General features: G+C 32.5%; 3 protein-coding genes across 4 annotated transcripts; all 3 read right to left on the bottom strand.

Annotated features, from left to right (window-relative positions):
- Window positions 1-564: 564 nt before the first annotated feature.
- LOC129319348 (transcription factor BEE 1-like) lies at window positions 565-2,353 on the bottom strand. 2 transcript variants are annotated; one of them, XM_054964392.1, is made up of 6 exons: window positions 1,944-2,353; window positions 1,700-1,819; window positions 1,454-1,519; window positions 1,249-1,317; window positions 1,065-1,144; window positions 565-646 (listed from the first exon to the last, which is right to left on the bottom strand). In XM_054964392.1, exons 1-6 carry the CDS (start codon window positions 2,328-2,330, stop codon window positions 565-567), a joined length of 804 nt encoding a protein of 267 aa, XP_054820367.1. In that variant the 5' UTR covers window positions 2,331-2,353. The 2 variants fall into 2 exon arrangements, with proteins under 2 accessions (XP_054820367.1, XP_054820368.1); XM_054964393.1 differs by lacking the exons at window positions 565-646; window positions 1,249-1,317 and having other exon boundaries at window positions 976-1,144.
- A 2,908-nt stretch (window positions 2,354-5,261) lies between these two features.
- On the bottom strand, window positions 5,262-8,417 carry LOC129319793 (cysteine-rich receptor-like protein kinase 44). Its single transcript, XM_054964856.1, has 5 exons — window positions 8,037-8,417; window positions 6,848-7,058; window positions 6,499-6,736; window positions 6,267-6,417; window positions 5,262-5,722 (listed from the first exon to the last, which is right to left on the bottom strand). The coding sequence occupies exons 1-5, from the start codon at window positions 8,292-8,294 to the stop codon at window positions 5,363-5,365; spliced, it is 1,218 nt and encodes a 405-aa protein (XP_054820831.1). The 5' UTR covers window positions 8,295-8,417; the 3' UTR covers window positions 5,262-5,362.
- A 6,143-nt stretch (window positions 8,418-14,560) lies between these two features.
- On the bottom strand, window positions 14,561-16,305 carry LOC129320472 (uncharacterized). The gene is made up of 3 exons (XM_054965941.1): window positions 15,324-16,305; window positions 14,954-15,026; window positions 14,561-14,861 (listed from the first exon to the last, which is right to left on the bottom strand). The coding sequence occupies exons 1-2, from the start codon at window positions 15,945-15,947 to the stop codon at window positions 14,955-14,957; spliced, it is 696 nt and encodes a 231-aa protein (XP_054821916.1). The 5' UTR covers window positions 15,948-16,305; the 3' UTR covers window positions 14,561-14,861; window position 14,954.
- Window positions 16,306-18,752: the final 2,447 nt, after the last annotated feature.

Here is an 18,752-nt window from a genome sequence, read left to right as displayed (position 1 = left end):
TAAGATGCTTTTAAATCAAATAATTAAATTGAAACGTTATTCCGAAAACTACAACTTCTTTTTACCCACTCCCTCTTCTTTGTTATTTGTACTTTAACTAGAATTTTGCACATACCAAGGACCAAACAAAAAGCTTATCATCTAGTGTAAATATAAAATATCTTCTCTAATCACTTTTTTTTTAATAGAGCAAGTAATTTAAATTCTAAATTTTAAGATATTCTAGCGGATATTTAAGTAATAAATTTGCACTTAATCATCACATTTACACTTTGTCGGTCAAAAACACATCTATGACTTTTTTATATGGTAGTAATAGATAACACTCATCTAAATCATGGCAGTTACTATTTGAAAGGGAAGTTGAAGTTATGCATAAATGGTTAGATCTGCAATTGCAACCACACTGTTAAAAGGAAAAGAAAAAGCATTTGAACTCTTAAGTTTTTGTTAACTTTCATACAATTTCTTCACATGTTTAAGGGATTATACAATTATGTGCTCTTGAGCTCATGTGAAGAAGTGGTTTGTGAGAAGTAACATCCAAAATTGAATTTAGAAGGGCTAGGTCGGTTGAAAATAAGAAATTCCTACGAAGCCTTCTCTCCCATGTTTAGATAACTCTTTTGCCTCAGCTGCCATTGCTCTCCGCCACAAACGAAACAAAATCGATAAAGAAGTTTGCTAAAGTGGTCAAATATTTATATATCAAACGTGCTTCTATTTTTAACTACCTCTTATCCATCACAACTATTTGAATATATTTATATACATGATGAAAAATCCTTGTATATTTATTTGGCGTGTTATGTCAATAATGTAGCAACACCATATATATAGATTAATCCTTTTATTGTTAGTATAGCCCAACACAATAGGGATCACATAATTTGAGCTTAAAGCTCATAACTAACCATTATTAAATCTTGTTTTTTTAAAAAAACAAAACATAATTTTGGACAATCCATATATATAGTAAGTACATACCGTAAGAGAATTTATATTATATATACACACTTATAAGATAACGCCCATTTTCTCATGATCAATCTTTTAGAGTTGGCACCTGCATTGTTTCCAAGGCATCTGTCTCTAAATTGAAGTCACAGAAGTTGCTTGCTACAATAAGCTTCACGGAGAGGAACTGGAAATAAAACCATGTGTAAATTTAATTTAAGGATATGTTTCATTAAAATTTATTTTTTAAGTTAGCAATGAATAAATCTTCTTGAACTTTTGATCACTTGCCTCCACTTGATGTTGCAAGGACTGAACATAGTTTATGATCTCATCCAACATTACGGTCATACCCATAGTCTACAAGTCCATTTACGAAGATGATAATATGATAGTGACAGTCGTATATTTTTACACAAACTAAGCTTTTGTGAAGAAATTTTATTTTACCTTGCAGCATCCTTGAACAATGTTTTGTGAAGAAATTTTATTTTACCTTGCAGCATCCTTGAACAATGTCCTGTAAGCACCCTAACTTCTCATTGATTTTCCCTCTTCTAACCTGAATCCAAACAAATGATAAATCTGGATTATTCCATGTTCATCTTGAACAAAGAAACAAGAAACAAGGTTCAGTCCGTTGAGTCTATCTATATTTGATAATTAAAACAATGATTAAATCAAGGTTAAATTTATTGGAAGATCTTTTTTGGTCTGAAAAATGGGGTTTCAAGAATTATACCCTTTCTGTTAAATAGTGATTATCAGTAGCTTGACCTCTTTTGGCTTTGACATGAACCACGTCCTTTGAATTGTCTACATCTGTTACATTGCTTTTTACCTTCTTACTTCTTTTAAAACTCTGAAAACGTGAAGGAAAAAAATGAAACTCTGTCCCACACATAAGTTGAAACGCCAATTCAAAACATACCATGTCGTCAGTATGAGATTTGTAGAGTTAATAGAGAAATAGTCCAAGAACTTACATTTTTCGTTTTGCTTCCACTCTCAAAAGGTGCAGGAGTTGAATTTGTGGAATTGGTCTGTAGCACATCTGTTGGTTTCCTCTTTTTACTTTCATGAACTTCATTTTCCCCAGGAAAATTGGGCGAAGAAACTGGAACAGCATTGTGGTTGACATGATGGACAAGGCTAGGAAAAATTTCCTCCAATTTTCTTTCAAATTGAGGCTGAGGGGAGGCTAAGGAGGTGTCACAGGAGAAAGAAATCAAGCTTTGAAAATGAAGAGCTGAGTTGTCCAAGACACATGGCCTCATCCCTGTGAATTGGTTTATCAGTTCCATGCTTGGATCAATATCTAAGAAATGAAAAGATGATCTAAACGCTTGCAAATCTGTTGCAAATTCGGCCATGTGAATCCTAACAACCGAGTTGTTAAGAGGTTGAGGCTGTTAGTATCTGGATAATGTGGGATATACTGCTATTTATGTTGAGGAATTGCAGCTACATAGACGAAGTGAGAAACCTCAAGCTTGAGTAGCCATGTCCCTCTAGTTGGTCCCACGCATAGGGAAATTTGCACGCTGACAATATGGGCCCCATGTTTTGGAAGAAAAGCATTGTCTGCATTTTGGAGCTTTTTAATAGGGGATCCCTTGATATCTATTATCTAATTCTTATTGTATTTTTTCAATGGGGAAAAGAAGTGTTTAGTGATGGGAAAGCACGGTCCAGGTGCAAGCTCTACTAAAACATGAATATTGTGAGTTTTTTCTCTTCCCCTCTAATTTTATATGTCTTTTTATTTGCAGGAGCCTTCTTTTGTCTTTTTAGTGTGAATTTTACAACGGAACGTAATTTTCATTATCAATAAGAACTCCCCTACATTATTACAAGCAAATTCATTTTCATGTCTCTTTAATTATTCCAATACATTACTGAGTTTAGAAATAGTAAAGAGCAATAGTCGACCTTGAAATTATTGTAGACAATGTCGCAGAAAAGTGTACATAGAATAATTTCTAGCGGTCCCCATATCACAAGTACCTTTACTTGGCCAGCTATAACTTTTCTTAGCTTTATTGTACACAACCATATTACCGTGTGATAGTTTCTTGAATATTTTGAATATAGTTTATCCAAAGCGGTCTACTAGTTTCAATACGATGAACCTTGCACTCTTCCTCCACTCCTTTTACAAGCGATATTGTTGTTGAAAGCATAGTTTCATAATTGAGCATGTAAAGAGAAAGAAAGAAGGAGCAGGGTTACTTAGCTGTCAAGTTATGTTAAGAAGAGGGGGTTGCTGTTGAACCTTTCAATTAGTACTATTCGGCCATGCACTTTGAGGTCATAGTCTCTACTTTCTCCATCCCTCACACAGTTGCACTCTCGGTTTCTCTCTTATGGAGTCATGGTTGTCGCTCACGCCATGGTTCAAGCTCACCATACCAGTCACCCTCATGGCCTCACCCCTCAGCCTTCTTCTTTGAGTTCTAGTACTCTCTCTCATTCTTGCTCACAGTCACAAACTCACGGCTTACCAGTAGCAGTCACCCTCACCCCTTGGCCTTCTTCTTCTTCTTCTTTGACGAGTTTGAGTCTCTCTCACACTATCGTTAGCTCATTCTCAGTCTCTCTTAGCTTCTTTTTTCTGCCTTGTGCCTGGGAGTATGCATTCGTCCTTGCTATAGTCGTCACTTATCATTGGTCATCCTTAGTTGTTGGGCATCACTCATTGATGGTTGTCCCTAGTCGCCAATCCAAGTCGCTGCTTAGCTCGCCAACATCACTCTAGCTTCGCCTTCGTCATTGCTTCTTCTTTCTTCTCTTTATCGCTTCAGACTTGCAGATCATTTTTTTAGCATATAGAAACAATTTTTTTTAGCATACAGAAAGATTTTTTTTTTGACATAGTCAAGGAATATTATAAATTTTTCACTTATTAGTTGTAATTTTAAATTTAATATTTTTAGTCAAAAAATATATAAAAAATTTATACTTATTTTTATTATTAAATATCTCAACTGACTTTTAAATCAAATTATCCAAACGAATTTTAATTTATTTAATTAACTTTTGAAAAAAAAATATTCAAACATAAATTACGTTATGTTAATTGATTTTTTTTAACCTCAGTTTGCTAATTTTAGTTGAACCGTAATCTTAATTGTAAATTTTTTAATTCAAACACATTAAGTATCTGGGTGGACGATCCAGGTTTTCTTGGACCCAAAGGAGCGAAACAAAACCGAGTTCAAGCTGGATGCTTTTGCTGCAATATACAGGAAACTGTCAGGCAAAGATGTGTTTGAGTATCGTATTGCCGAAGCTTGAGGTCGTCTCCGTTGTCAGATTGAACATGTTCAAGAATTCCCAATGCTGGATGCTTGAAATTTTGTCCGCTGGTTGAAGGTTTAAGTCCTGTGCTCTGGTTTGATGGATGTAGATTTTTTTTTTTTCAAAGGAAAAATAATTTTTTTTCCTTTTTGACAATTTGTGATCGATTGGCATATTGTTGATGAAAACCTGTATAAATGGTTTGTTGAAGGACAATGCCTCATTTCCAGCCTTCATAACCCATGCATGGACACCACTTTTGTCATTTTGATGGACAAATTACGGCAACGGTCGTTGATCAAGTGATTAAACTAGAGTTTGATTAAAAAAAAAAAAAAGAGCATCGCTTTTGTAACTTTGTTTGGCGAAAGGAAGTTTAAATGAGTTTTCATTAAGAATTCATCAGAATAGAGGTATGTTTCTAGATGGCAAAAGTATATCCAAAAATGTACCATACAAATCACTTATTAATAAAATTTTCATATTAGCAATGAGATTTAATTTTACATCCTTGTGAATTATGGATTAAGCATTTTACTAACAAGATCAATTTTCGTTAACTATTTATTTTTTATTTCATAGGAAAATAATAATTTGATTGACTGAGTGATCTTTATTGCAGATGTAAAAATCAAACATTTATGCTTACCATCAATATATAATTTATAATTTTCAATAACGATTATTCACAAATCGTGAAAATACGATGTCTTTTCAACCAGTAAACTATCCTTTCAACTTCTTGATAGAATAACTCGACTTTGTTCATGTAGCTGGTCTAGATCTGCGCGCAGAGTTGATGCTTTAACAAATTAAGCATCTAATGTCTTCTATTTAGCTTTTCTTGTAGTTTGCACGGTCTTTCCGTGTCTCTGTCCTATCTCTACAAAAAGACTCAAATTTGTTCAATTGCTATCTCGGATCAAGAATTTGGAGTCTGGCCATGCGAAAATTTTATGTTAAAAAGTAACAGCCATTGAGAATCCCCAGCGCGGCAAGCGGCATCCTATGCAATCAGATTTATCAAATCATATTTTACTATAATATCTACAATATAACAAAAAGAATACCTTGGCATAAAATCTTTACAGAATGAGAATGGATGTTATCTTCCTTCATCAAAGGAAGAAGTAGAGATAGAATTTCTAGAATAGTCGTCTATCATACTAGTTCCCCCAGAAGCCTTGGTCGCACTAGTAGCATTAGTATTGGTGAAAGCAGATAATGAGGTCGTAGTCCAACGTCCTACACGGCCTTGAATTCCTGGTTTACCAGGTCTTGGCAAAGTGAACGAATCACTTGAGAGCATCAGATGAACAGCATTCATATCAGGTCTTTCTGATATACTTGCTTGACAGCACAGCAAACCCAGCTGAATGCACATCGCTGCCTCGTCACCATTGTATTTGGCGAGGCTTGTGTCAATTAAATCCATTATCTTTCCCGCCTGATATAGCTTCCATGCCTACGTATACACAAGAAACTTAGCTTTCAAATAAATATGTTACTTCAAGTAATGGCATGCTACTTCATTATTGCAAAATGGTCAAGGTTATACATCTCTACATCCTCCAAGAAAACCATATAAAAGCCAGCCCGACAGTCAAACATCAAATGCTTGATATGAATTAAGAACGCTACTGTTCATTAAAAAAAAAAAGAACACCACGCAACCATTTCATTGGCATGAGTCCGTAAAGAGCAACAGTAGGTTGTTGGCCACAAATGTAGTTACTATAACGAGTATGAGATATTGTCCATATCAACATCTCATGGACCTCTAACTTCAGTTTGCAGAATATTTTAAGAAATAAATTTTAACATGTCAAAAAAATGAATCAACTAAATAACTTAGGCACCAACATTCACGGATAAATTTGAATGCCCAAAAAAATGATTCATGACATGGGACCGCTTTCCCATTTTATCCTTCCATATATAAAGTGTGGAAATCCTAGCATCTGATCACAATTTTATAGCTAGAATCGTGGTCCATGCAAGAAACTTACATAGCTCAACAGATCTGCCTCCTCTTCACCAAGTAGCCGGTCATGGTTTTTTCTCCCACTAACAATTTCTAATACCAAGATTCCATAACTGAAAACATCTGTCTTCACAGACAAATATCCACGCATTGCATATTCAGGAGCCATGTAACCACTACATTCATCAAGGGTATAAATAGTAAGGGATAAGGATGCTTGTATCACAGGGACAAAGTGAAGTGAACCAGTTACTCACTGTGTACCAGAAATCTTAAATGTCTGCACATGAGTGTCATCCCCAGGAAATAGTCTTGCTAGGCCAAAGTCTGAAATTTTTGCACTTAACTTCTCATCCAGCAAAATGTTACTGGCTTTGATGTCTCTATGAATGATTCTTATCGGGGCCTCTTCATGCAAGTACAAAAGTCCTCTTGCCACACCTGTAACTATTCTAAATCGTGTTGCCCAGTCCAGAGATGGTAACTTTCCTTTATCTGAAAGTTTATATACGCATTAACCACTTACCACCAACAGCCAAGAAAGAAAATAGTAAAAAGAAAAAAAGGCATATTTTCCTGTGCGTTGGGTAGAAAGTGTTGCCTTACCAAAGAGAAAGTGATCAAGACTCTTGTTTGGAAGATACTCATAAACAAGCATCTTTTCAGGTCCTTCAGCACAACACCCATATAATGTAACCAAGTTCTTATGCTGAATTCTCAGCAGTAGTTTGACCTCATTGGTAAATTCTCTAACTCCTTGTCTTGATTCTAGAGACAGCTTCTTCACGGCTATTTCTTGACCATTTGGCATCAACCCCTGTAGAGCATGCATATGTTAATTGAATTATTGCATCCACGAACAAGCCCCTGAGAAGTCCCTCGGGTAGGTTGAACCAAGGAAGTAATATCGAAGAACACAAACCTCCCAGTCCCAATTAGCTCACTGTCTTCTCTTTTTTGTGTATGCATTTCCCCCACATTATATTTTTACTTTATTGACTGTTTAAAGAAGACAAATTACAAACCAGTAACTCATCTGCAACGTTATGATAACTCTAAAGCTTAAGTTACTTTTGCCTCACGCGATAAGTTAAATGCTTATAAACAAGATGGCTCCTTCGAAGTTACTGAGACATGAGGCAATAGCGGATGTTTCCCTCAAAATATGGTAACATGAAGCTTGAAAGGCATTAGAAGCTCACCATACTAACAAGATTTTGCTCCTACGGGAAGCGCAGCAAAGTCAACCAATGGACAATTATGATGATAATATTTTAAAATATTATGCTAGATAATGTTGTTGTTGTATACTAGATGACCAATATGGGATCTATATCCAAAAACTCATTATTGATAATTGATGTCGAAATTTTAATATCATATGAACTTGAAAAATCTAGGTATACAATATCTGAAAAATCCAAGATTTAGATGTTGTTTAAACAAGGGATTGTCGATCATGTCCAAACTCTTCATAAGCGAAATTTTAAGTACTTGGAAAACTAAATGTTCGAGTGTTGGATTATAGATCATTCTTTCAGTTCTTCCGATATATAATAATACACCTCGCCCTGTCAAAAAGATTAGAACATTGAAGCAATTTTCATGGAACGAACAGAGAAATAGTAGCTGCATTTATTCAAGGATGATTCTGCAAGCAAGCAAACAAACCAGGATCGAAAAGGGAAATTAGAGCAAGAAATTGCAAGCAGAAAGAAGCCCTCAGAACAAATAAGGAACAGTCGGATTGAGTTTTATGAGAGTAATCGTGGAAGGATGTCGAAGACAGACAAACCTTGTAAACAGGACCAAAACCTCCATGACCTAACTGGTTCAGCTCGGAGAAGAAGTTAGTGGCTAGCTGCAGAGTGTGGAGGTCGAAGAACAGGTCCCACGTGTCGGCAACATCGTTGGGTGGTTGAGGATGGGGAGAATCAGAGGCGGCGTTGGCCTTGAACCTCCTCTTCAAGCAGGGGCATAATCTAAACACAAAACTCATGGATTGCAGTAAGAGCACGAATTCCGCGGCGGCTTCACCAACGGCGACCTTCATATGTTGATTCTCCTCGTATACATGGAATGGAAATCCAAAATGCGAATTAGCTTCTCCAACAACGCGCGCGCTTTGAACTCCTCTTCTGCACACTTTTCTTTTTTTTTTTTTATCACCAGCGAACTCGCCTTCTGCATTTACTTTATGCATTTCACTTTGGTACGAAATTCATTTATGACTTTTATCATGACCTGATTTTGACCTTTTTACACGATCAAAAAAAATCATTTATGACATGTATTCAAAAAAAAAAATCATTTATAATGATTTTTTTTATAAATGATTTTTTTTTTGTGAAACAAAAAAATCGGTTGTGGCCTGTTGTTCGGATTAACAGGGAGAATTTCATTCAAGTGCTTTCATAAAAATTTAATTTTATATAAATTTAAAAAATTTTAAAATTTTAATTCACTCTAAGATATAAAAGTTAAAAGAATTTTTTTAATAAAAAATAAAATATACTTTACTTATTATACAAAATTATTAATTATTAATTTTTTTACTATACTTGTTAATTTATCAATATCATTTATAAATTACATTCGTTTGTCAGAAAATTAATAACATTAGTTATTAATTTACTAACTTTATTTATTAATTTACTAACATTAATTATAAATTATAAGATAGGTCTTGTAATTTATACTTTATGTTAGTAAATTAATAATTGATTTTGCTACTTATCATTAAAAATTTATGTTAAGTCTTATGTAATTATTGACATGTTAACTCATGTAATTTATAATTCATATTCGTAAATTAACAAGTAGAGTAAGAAAAATAATAACAAGTGATTATGTGTAATAAGTGAAAAATATTTTGATCTTTTTATCAATAACATTTTTTAACTTTTTTTCTTAAATTAAACTAAAATTTTAAAATTTTTTTGAACCTTCCTAAAATTAAGTCTCCACATAAGCATTTAACAGAAATTCCACCAGATTAATATTCACTCATGTGCTGAGGCTGTTCCTGTTTGGCTGTTTTCGTTCTAACTTGATGCCGGTGTTTGATTTTTTTTCCTCCGCACTTTTATTACAGTTTAGACTTATTCCGTTTAATGATTCACAATTGATTTTTTTCCTCTGTGCTCATGATCTGTAAAACAAGAAGCCTAGTTTATGAATTAATCAACAGTGATTGACAAGTCTCGCAAGAACACTGCCTTTAGGACCACAAGCATCAAAGGAATCCTTATGCCTTTTCTTTGGGGAAAAAAAAAAAATTGTTTGTTTGTTTGCTCAGCAAAATGTTGTCAGCTTCTTCGTTCCTCTAATTGCCTCCAGTCGCCACATTTTCCATTTAATGCCCATAATTATGGTGTCTTTCACTCTCAACTTCCATTCATGATTCATTACTCATTCAACCCACACCCACATGCTCCATAATTAGTAACTGCCTCTATCATTAAGCAACCCACTTTAATTAATTCATGGTTATGAATTAGTCACTGATCATCACTCTGATCCATGAAATAAATAGCTTCTCCCATTAGATATTATTAAAAAAGAATGCTATCTAGTTCAATTTTGAACTAGCTAGCTAGCCAGCTACACCAACAACTCATCAGAATAATCTCACAACTTCATATATGTACATGCTTATTACTTGTGATAAAAGTGAAAAAGATGGTAATTAAGTTGCATTGCCCAAAACAAAACAGTGATTTTTTCTCACGGCCATCATCTGTGAGAAAACACTCATAATTCTATTCGCATGGAATTTCTCAGACTAGCTAGGTATAGTTACCTGCCATAGCCTCTGGTTCCAAAGGTGAGATCCTCACAATAGTTTCAGCAGAAAAAGGTCGGGACGACGTCGTTGTGGATGAACCTATGATCTTATTACGGACACAATGCATGTATTAAAGCCCAAGGTAAGTTAGTCCCCGCAAATTTTACAAGTATATTGATATCGATGATGTGATTGTCATGTAATTTATTCACATTTTGTATTAGTTTTAGAGGGTCATATAGCATGTTTAAAGTTTTCATACTGAAATGATTTCTCTTTTATTTTTCGGCCAACGGTAAGCTAAGAGTATTTAAATACATTAATATGGACTATTATTCTCTGTATTTTGGAGTTTTGGATGTTGATACGTGTTACATTATAATTGTATGTAAACAGCAACAAGTCAAACTTTACGATAGAGCTGCATTTCATGTTGTTGTCAAGGATAATGTTACTGAATCCTTTAAATGCAAGTATGACTAGTCCTATTTTTATTTGTTTTGTTTTGTCAACAGATTAGAATCACTTAAGTCGTGTTATTTCATAGATATTATCAATATTTTCAGTTATTAATCTGAGAAGTATGTTGTGTCAATATTAGAAGCATAAAGGACATGATAGTAAAAATAAAAAAAAATAATCTTTTTTAGTTCTTCAACTTTTAACTTATTTATAACTCACTCCTTCATGTATGATTTGCTGCAACTCAATCCCCTAACTATGATTTGCTGTGACTCAATCTCTCAACTTTTAACTCACTTAAAACTTGGTTTTTATTTTTTAGATTTTGTAAAAATTATCCTTATCAAATAAGAGAAATAAAAAAATGCTCATATCTTACTCTAAAATACATTTCTCTTACTCTTTGATATGGAATTTAAGCTAGCATGAAAAAAGAAAACTAACAAACATTGAGAGACTAAATTATAAATAAGTCAAAAATTAATAGAATGAATCTTAATGAGTCATATTTGAAAAGCCTGTGTTATAAGTAATTTTTTTAAAAAACAAAATATGATTTGAACGTCAATAATTGAACACCCTGCTTCCACCGTAAGACTTGGACCTTGTTGGATTGTAGCAGTAGAATGATAGCAATGGATTTGTTGAATTAAATTTCCAGGTTGACTTTTCGTCTCTTCATTCATGATCAGGAACTTTCGATCTCATTACCTCCCTGGAAAAATCCACCTTTGTTTATTGCTTCAGGAATAATCGGGTTTGATCTTTCTTTCACAATGTAGTCAAGTCCAATGATGAAGCCAGGACTCCTGATATGGGTGTAGATAAATTTTAAAAATAATAATTCAAAAAAAATTATTTAACATTTTTAAAAAAATAATTATATATTTTATAATTGTTCCCTACTTATTGTCAAATGCTATTAAAAATATTTCCTTCTATATAAATCACTAATTTATGATATTATTTATATATAAAAATATATAATAATTAACCAAAGATTTAAAAAATTAAATAAATAAGTATATTCTTTTTAAAAATCATGTTGGAGTTTTAAATTTAGTGAATTCATAATTGAACTTAAGTTAAAACATTCATAAAAAAAAACTAGTTTTTAAGGGGTTTAAAATTTTGTAATTAAAGAAGATAAAATAATAAATTATTTACTATTTATGTATAATTTCTTTCAAGTCAAGAGAGTGCATATGCCCCTCTTCAAGTACACGTAGCTCCGTCACTATTCAAGTCATGGCCTATTTTATTTTATTCTTCTGGGAGATAATTTTAAAGATATTCTCTATTGCCAGCAAGATGTAATGCTAAAATGCTCAAGGACAAACCAAATGCACTTTACGATTAGATTATGTGGAAAGATAGAGTAGGAAGTTAAAAAGTGTAATGGTTGAGGGTTAAAACATTTCTCGTGCGCACGCACGCGTGAGGTTATGGGGTCCATTTGATTTTTTTGTGTTTCACATTTTAAAAATAAAATTTTATTTTTAGAAAGTTAAAAATTATTTAAATAAAATATTTTATAAAAAGTATATCCTAAAAATATATTTAAACAGTACCTGAAAATGAATTTTTAAAATATAACTATTTAAAATTTTTAAAAAGTAGATTTGAAAAGTAAGATATTATTTAACCATATTACTCCAAGTTTAATCTCTTATTTTTTTATTTAAAAAATATTTAATTTATTAAAAATATAATTATTATTTTAATAATAATAATTAGGTATCAATTTTTTAGCATTATAAATTAAATAATTAATTATGTTAATTTTCAGCATTAATGCATAATAAAAATTATAAATCTTTATCACATTTTTTAAAATTATAAATTAAAAAATATAAATAACTAGAGATTAAATTTTTAACATTATAGATCAAAATTTATGTACTTAAAATATTTATCATATTTTTTAAATATTTTAAATATATTACATTTGTATAATAAAAATTACAAATCATCATAAATTAATATTTTTTTTGGTAATTGTATATTCAAAAATACATTTTATTATCACAATCTAAATAATTTTTAGTGTTTCAAACTGACTTTTAAAAAAATATATCCAAACACAAATTTTATTACGACAATTAACTTTTACTAAACTAATTTTTAGCAAATAAACTTTTGTCAAATAAAATTTTGACAAATTAAAAACCAAATGCACATATAATATCTCATCTCATTCCCAACTAAATGTTGAATTTTTATTTTTGGGATATAATTCCCTTCCATTCACCTTCATGACGCCAATGGCTTCTTCTTCTTCTTCCTCCTCTTACTTCTACTCCTACATATTCCATTTCATGTTCCAATTCCTAACTTGTGGATTGTGGAATCACACACCTGCCTCCCTAGAATCATTCGTGTCCACCGAATGGAATGTTGGCGGTCTTTTCTTTCTCAACCAAAGCATGTTAGCATGTAGAAGCTTGAATCATGTCAAAATATGTTGGTTTTGAGGAATAGTGTACCGCATCAAATAAATAAATCATATTACTACAATCCCACGTAATTAAACAAACTCTTGTTGATTTAATCAGCAGGATCAGAATTATCCAAAATAAAAACAATGCAACTCAAAGAAATAGGAAGAGGAGATAGAAATGACAGGAGGATTAGGCAAGAGGGTTGTTTCTCAAAGGGAAAAATGATAACTCCACTGTACAGAAGTAGAATTGATGATGATAATTATTATATGATTTTAGTATACTAATGGTGTGCTGAATTAGGAGGTATATTCACAATAGTTTAACTAATATAATTAAAACATAATGAACCGACTTATTTCCTTTTGAAATACACAATCTTACCTACTAGTGAACGCATGGCTAACCAATGCCAGAGAGTAATACTAGCTAATGCCAACTACAAACAAATCATAAAGCTGTCATTGTATTTAGACGTGCAAACTAATTGGGCTCAAGTTTTTCACGATGGACGCCTGAGAGATAGGTGTACAAATCAGTGATGCAACTTGATTTGAAGATGACCATTAACCCACATGCCAAATACTCATTGCAGCAACTGTTGCTTCTGTCCAGTGTTAGATGAATGAGCCACTGACTAGAAAATCAAAGTAACAGATATTCCCCACAACTCTCTGGCTCTCTCTTGGAAACTTAGAAAAAAAGAACAGCACAAATTTTCCGAATGAACCTTCCACTATTTACCACCCAAACAGCTTGGTGTCCACTTTTCCTCTTTTCCGGGGCAAATGACTCTAAAGCACTCCCCAACTTCGCTCAAAAAGAAGGCATTCATCTTCCTTTCCTATTTGCGAAAGCAAACCAATTGAGCTGCTTCCAACAAACCCCACCCCCCCTTTTTTTAATACTTGTGCTGGGGAGTATTTGGTTGCAATACAGATAGGGAAAATAAGTATGATTATACTTCTCTGCTAGATTATTCATGTAGAATAGTCAATAGAAGATTGATTGGAGGATTTTCATGTATTACATTACATGTCACTAGGGGTTTATTACCTCCCATGCATGAAGTGAACCCCAACCACCATTTTTCTTTTTCTCTGTCTTTTTTCCCAAATACAAAATAAAAAGGAACACCTCTCACCTTGCTTCTATAAACAAAATGATAAACAGTTCCATTAAGGCTTCGAGGATACTTGTATAAACTAAAGAAATCTATGTATAACAAGCTAATTATTCTCCCACTGAGTAAAGGTAAAACTACACTGTATATATAAGTTCTTACTACCACGTTTATCTGTTTTCAAATCAATGCTAACCTTGAAGATTAAGATGCAAAACACCACTTTAATCAGCTTCAGAAGTCAGATACACATGATGCCTACGAAAAGAGTAAACTCAATAAACTTTGCCATTAAAATATTACCGGTGATTCTGCAAAGAAGAACAATATTGTTCTCAGAAAGATGCTTAATAACCCCAGTGCTTCCTGATTTTGAAGAACAACAGAAGCTTTGCAACCTACACAGTCAAAGGGTTGTTCACTTTCTTTGTTTTTTTTTTTTTTGGTCAGATGCTGTTCACTTTCTTGAATGAGTTTCGAAGATAGCAAGTGAATAAACATACAAGTGAAAAACTGCTAAATTTATTACAGCAGGCATCAGCCAAGTGATGGTAAACTGAAGATTTTTACAGAAGAGCAAAGCCAGTAATAAAAAGCCCGAGCGAGCAAATACATTCAAATATCAGATTTGGCTAGACATTAATGCAAGAGGTCCAGATATTCATGTTTGTTGAGGTACTTTTTTCCCCCTATTTACACGGATGATTTGACCATTGCCATTATTTATGTCACGGTGTGGAACAGTCAGCAAGCAAAATATCTGATACTTCCAGAAGGCAGAAACCAGTTTCATTATCATTTCAGCTCCTGCATGCCAATTAAATCAGAAACTATAGTTATCGATCCAATTCACTTCTGAAAATATAAACAGTGACAAACATACAACTACATATTTGTACCTCACTCTGGAACATCAGGCACCTTGTATGATTCGGCGGTGACCTCGGTCAGCCACAATCCAGGAAAAAGTGTCTGCCAGTGTTGAACCCCAAAACAGTTATGAGCAGAAATGTAGGTAATGTAAGACGTAAATATGAGCTTTGTGACATAACCAGGCAAAAATAACCGAAGAAGACAACTGTCTTGTTTGCTTTACGGAAAAGCCGAGAGAGGAACATTAAAAATAAAGCCGAGAGAAGTTTTCAGCCTTCGACAACAAAACCAGAATTCTTTCAGCACATGTTGAGCAGATTTTCATTTTTCTCTCACACCTTCTAGCCATGGAAGCATAATGAGTATCAAAGTTCAAAAACCCTTGCAGCGACTTACATCTAATTGTCTCTGCACAATCCTAGGCCTCTTCTTAGGTCTTCTCGGAGGCCTCGTTCCAACCATGGCCAAGAAATCTTCTTCAACATCTTCCTTCGATAACGAAACCGAAAATTTGGTTTTCTCATTCTTCGCCACGCTGACTGGGTTCTCCTTGGTCACTGCAGCTTCTACAACCTTCGTCGGCAAAGAAGACGAATTGCACTTGCGCTCTTCTTCATGGGGAGCCTTACAAGCAGCTCTTCTTGTCCTCAAATTCCAAGGCCTAGCAATGGCTGCCGTTTCGTCCTCGACGGCTCCTTCTTCAAGAATCGAAACTTTGAGCTTCTTAGCCGCCACTCTGAGATCGATCATGAGCTTCTCGCGAACCGCCTCGATATTAATCTCAGCATCTTCCCATGAATTGGAATTACGTTTCGGATTGGAAGGTCGACGGTTGATTTGTCTGTGTAGGGAATTACCCGAATTCGACAGGGATCGCGAAGATCCGCGATCAAAAGAGGAAGGTTCTGCGGCCTTGGGGGAGACTTTGACACACCTGAGGAATCTTTGGTTGCCCCATTTCAAGCATGGAAATGAGAAGTTGTGCAATGGCTTTGATGATCTTTCAGTCCTCGTAGCCATGATAGCTTCTCAACACTCGTGTCCTACACTGTCGAAGAGATGCTATTTCCTTCTCTTTCTAGTGCTGAAGTCAGTTAATCTGGGTAAAGCTCTTGTTTTTCAAGTCTTCGTTTTCCTGTCTCTGAGGTCCTCGTTGGTGAATGTTTTGCTGGGAATCGAGGAATATATTGATTCCAAGAGATTGGAGAGAGTATTTCCTGTTTGGGTCTGAAAATCAATGGGAGGGGAGGATTTATACGAATACAATACACGCTCTCCCTCTCTCTCTCTCTCTCACACACACACAAAAGAAAGATATGAAACGATGACAGGGAGAAGCCGAGAGCGGTTTAACGTTCGGTGGGAGTTTGGGTAGCTCTCACAAACCATATGGCTTGGTATTTAATTTCCAGAGACTTCTCTAGTCCTCTTGCATTCATCTTGTTCTCCTCAATTAATCATTTTTTTTATTTTTAACTTCATAAAATTAATTAAAGAATTGTAGTCAGTAATTTTAATTTTATAAAAATTATTTTTTAAAATACTTCAATCATAATTAAGAAAGGTTCTGATTCTAATCAAATTTTATTAAAAAAAATTCTGATAACTAGATTTTACACCATATCTCCTCTCTATTTAGCCAGGATGGAGGAAGTGTAAAATAAGATAAAAGATTTTATAAGTTAAAGTTTAAAGATTAGATTACATTCAAATTAAAATTATGACAAATTAAAATTTAGAGACTCAATTACAATATAAGAAAAAACTATAAAAACTAAATAATTATTTTTTAAAATAAATAAATTAAATTACAAATTTTTAATAGAGAGAGAGTAAGAGTAAAAAATTAATTAAAACTTTAAACTCACCTCTTTATTTTTTAAAATTGAATTCATTAAAATATTTTCATTTGACTCAATTAAATAGTCATATAATAGACATATATATATCTTCCCTTTTTCTCTCCTCATTATGATTCCCCTCAAACTAAACAACCTATAACTTTTTTTTTTTGCCAAAACAAACTATAAAAATAAAGAGAAGTTAAATATTATGTAAATATTTAAAAATAAAGTAATAGTAGCTGGAAGGTGTGAAATAATACCAAAAATACAAATAAAAAATTTTTTTATTTTAAAAATTGTTACCTTGTTATACTTAAATGTAAACAATAATTTATTTTAGTTTATAAATTGTTGTGTCCATGCCAATTAAAAACATCACACATTTTTTTGGCTTGAGAATTTGTTTTAGATAACATGTTTCACTTTATATTATACTACCCTGTAGTACATATTAATTAAGAATATTAATAATAACTTGTTCTACTTTCAACACCGAGTATTTTAAAATGTTTTACCTTTAACGTATTAAAAATATAAAAATAATTTATTCTTTTAAAATTTGTGATCTACACATAAATCAAAATTTAAACAATGCATTCTAACTTATAATTTATTACCTTGTATATTTAAATATCTACTAATTTTATTTTAGGATTTATCATCTTATGCATATTAAAAATATAAATTGAATTTTAGGGATAATCGCATCCAAAAATCTTTAAAAAAATTATTTACAAACAATGACAAAAAACAAATCACCATTTAAAAAAAAACAAGTTTTTATTGCTATTTTAACAATAAATAATTTTGTATTGGTTATTGCCTGGGAATAATTCTCTTGGAAGGTTATTAAATGTGTGATTCTCCCTTTATTTTATTTTAGAATATTTCACCCATGGAAATTAAAATCTAGATAACAACTTGCTTCATTTTATAATTTATTATCTCATGCATGTTAAAAACCTTTTTTTACCAGCCTTGCATGTTAAAAACTTAAATGACATATTTTGTATATAAGTTATTTAAAAAATTAAAAGATGCTTGGAAAGTTCATAAATTAAATATATGTGTGTATATGTATATATATATTAAAATGATATCATAAAATCTAGATAAAACATGTTCTATTTTTATTTTTTTGAATACAAGGAGACGAACAAAGCTGTGCAAGGATTACAGAAGTCAGGTCAAATCAAAGTTTAGGATGGACCTGCAAGCTATAGGTGGTTCATTATAAATAATGAGATCATAATTTTCAAGAAAGGTTTCACATGCGAGCAGATCAGCGCATTTGTTTACTTCTCTAAAGTCATGATCAAAGATGATTGTCCAATTTTTCATAACAAGTTCCTTGATTTTCTTCATGTTTGATGTTAAAAAATGACTAACAGAGAAGCTATGCTAGATAAGTGAGAGAGCTTCCATAGAATTAGTGTGTAAATTAATCTTAATAAGTTTAACATTCCAACCAAGTTGAAAACCTTATAAAATGCCTAATAATTTAACTACAATACTAGGTTGGTAGCCAAAATATTTAAAAAATCCCATGATTGAATTTCTTTTCTTATCGCAAAAGACTCCATCACAAATTGTTGCCCCAAAAGAATTAATAGAACCTTCGATATTGAGTCTGACTCACCCTGCTTTCAAAGGATACCATTTAATTTCATATCTAAGTCTATCTTTAAAATATTAAATCCAATGGCTTTAAGAATTCATAAGTTTGACACCCAAAAAATTTACAACTTTATTACAATAAAGTTATAATTTATTTTTCAAATTTTGATAGGAAATACAAATGATCACCTTTATATATATATATATATATATATAAGATAATATTAACAAAAAAATGGATATATCAGAATATGGGTGGGTTTATCGATAAAATAAATAAATCCTTCATTTTTTTCATTATCTATTAATTATTCTTTAACCTTATTAACATTTAAAAAATAAAATAAAAATTTATTACAATAAA

Source organism: Prosopis cineraria, unplaced genomic scaffold (genome assembly GCF_029017545.1).
Source record: "Prosopis cineraria cultivar Desert tree isolate PC_DT_omini unplaced genomic scaffold, ASM2901754v1 PC9, whole genome shotgun sequence".
NCBI lineage: Eukaryota > Viridiplantae > Streptophyta > Magnoliopsida > Fabales > Fabaceae > Prosopis > Prosopis cineraria.
Note: the sequence above shows the minus strand (reverse complement) of the source record. Positions and strands in the feature narration are given on the sequence as shown.

Excerpts from the sequence above, each read along its gene's own strand:
- LOC129319348 (XM_054964392.1), bottom strand. The coding sequence starts at position 2,330 with ATGGCCGAATTTGCAACAGATTTGCAAGCGTTTAGATCATCTTTTCAT. Across the intron at positions 1,318-1,453 it reads TTGTTCAAGGATGCTGCAAG|ACTATGGGTATGACCGTAAT; the intron begins GTAAAATAAAAT and ends ATGGACTTGTAG. Across the intron at positions 647-1,064 it reads GCCTTGGAAACAATGCAGGT|AGCAATGGCAGCTGAGGCAA; the intron begins GCCAACTCTAAA and ends TTTGTGGCGGAG.
- LOC129319793 (XM_054964856.1), bottom strand. The coding sequence starts at position 8,294 with ATGAAGGTCGCCGTTGGTGAAGCCGCCGCGGAATTCGTGCTCTTACTG. Across the intron at positions 6,418-6,498 it reads TTTAAGATTTCTGGTACACA|TGGTTACATGGCTCCTGAAT; the intron begins GTGAGTAACTGG and ends TGATGAATGTAG. Across the intron at positions 5,723-6,266 it reads AGGCAGATCTGTTGAGCTAT|GCATGGAAGCTATATCAGGC; the intron begins GTAAGTTTCTTG and ends GTGTATACGTAG.
- LOC129320472 (XM_054965941.1), bottom strand. The coding sequence starts at position 15,947 with ATGGCTACGAGGACTGAAAGATCATCAAAGCCATTGCACAACTTCTCA. Across the intron at positions 15,027-15,323 it reads TTGTGCAGAGACAATTAGAT|ACACTTTTTCCTGGATTGTG; the intron begins GTAAGTCGCTGC and ends CAACACTGGCAG.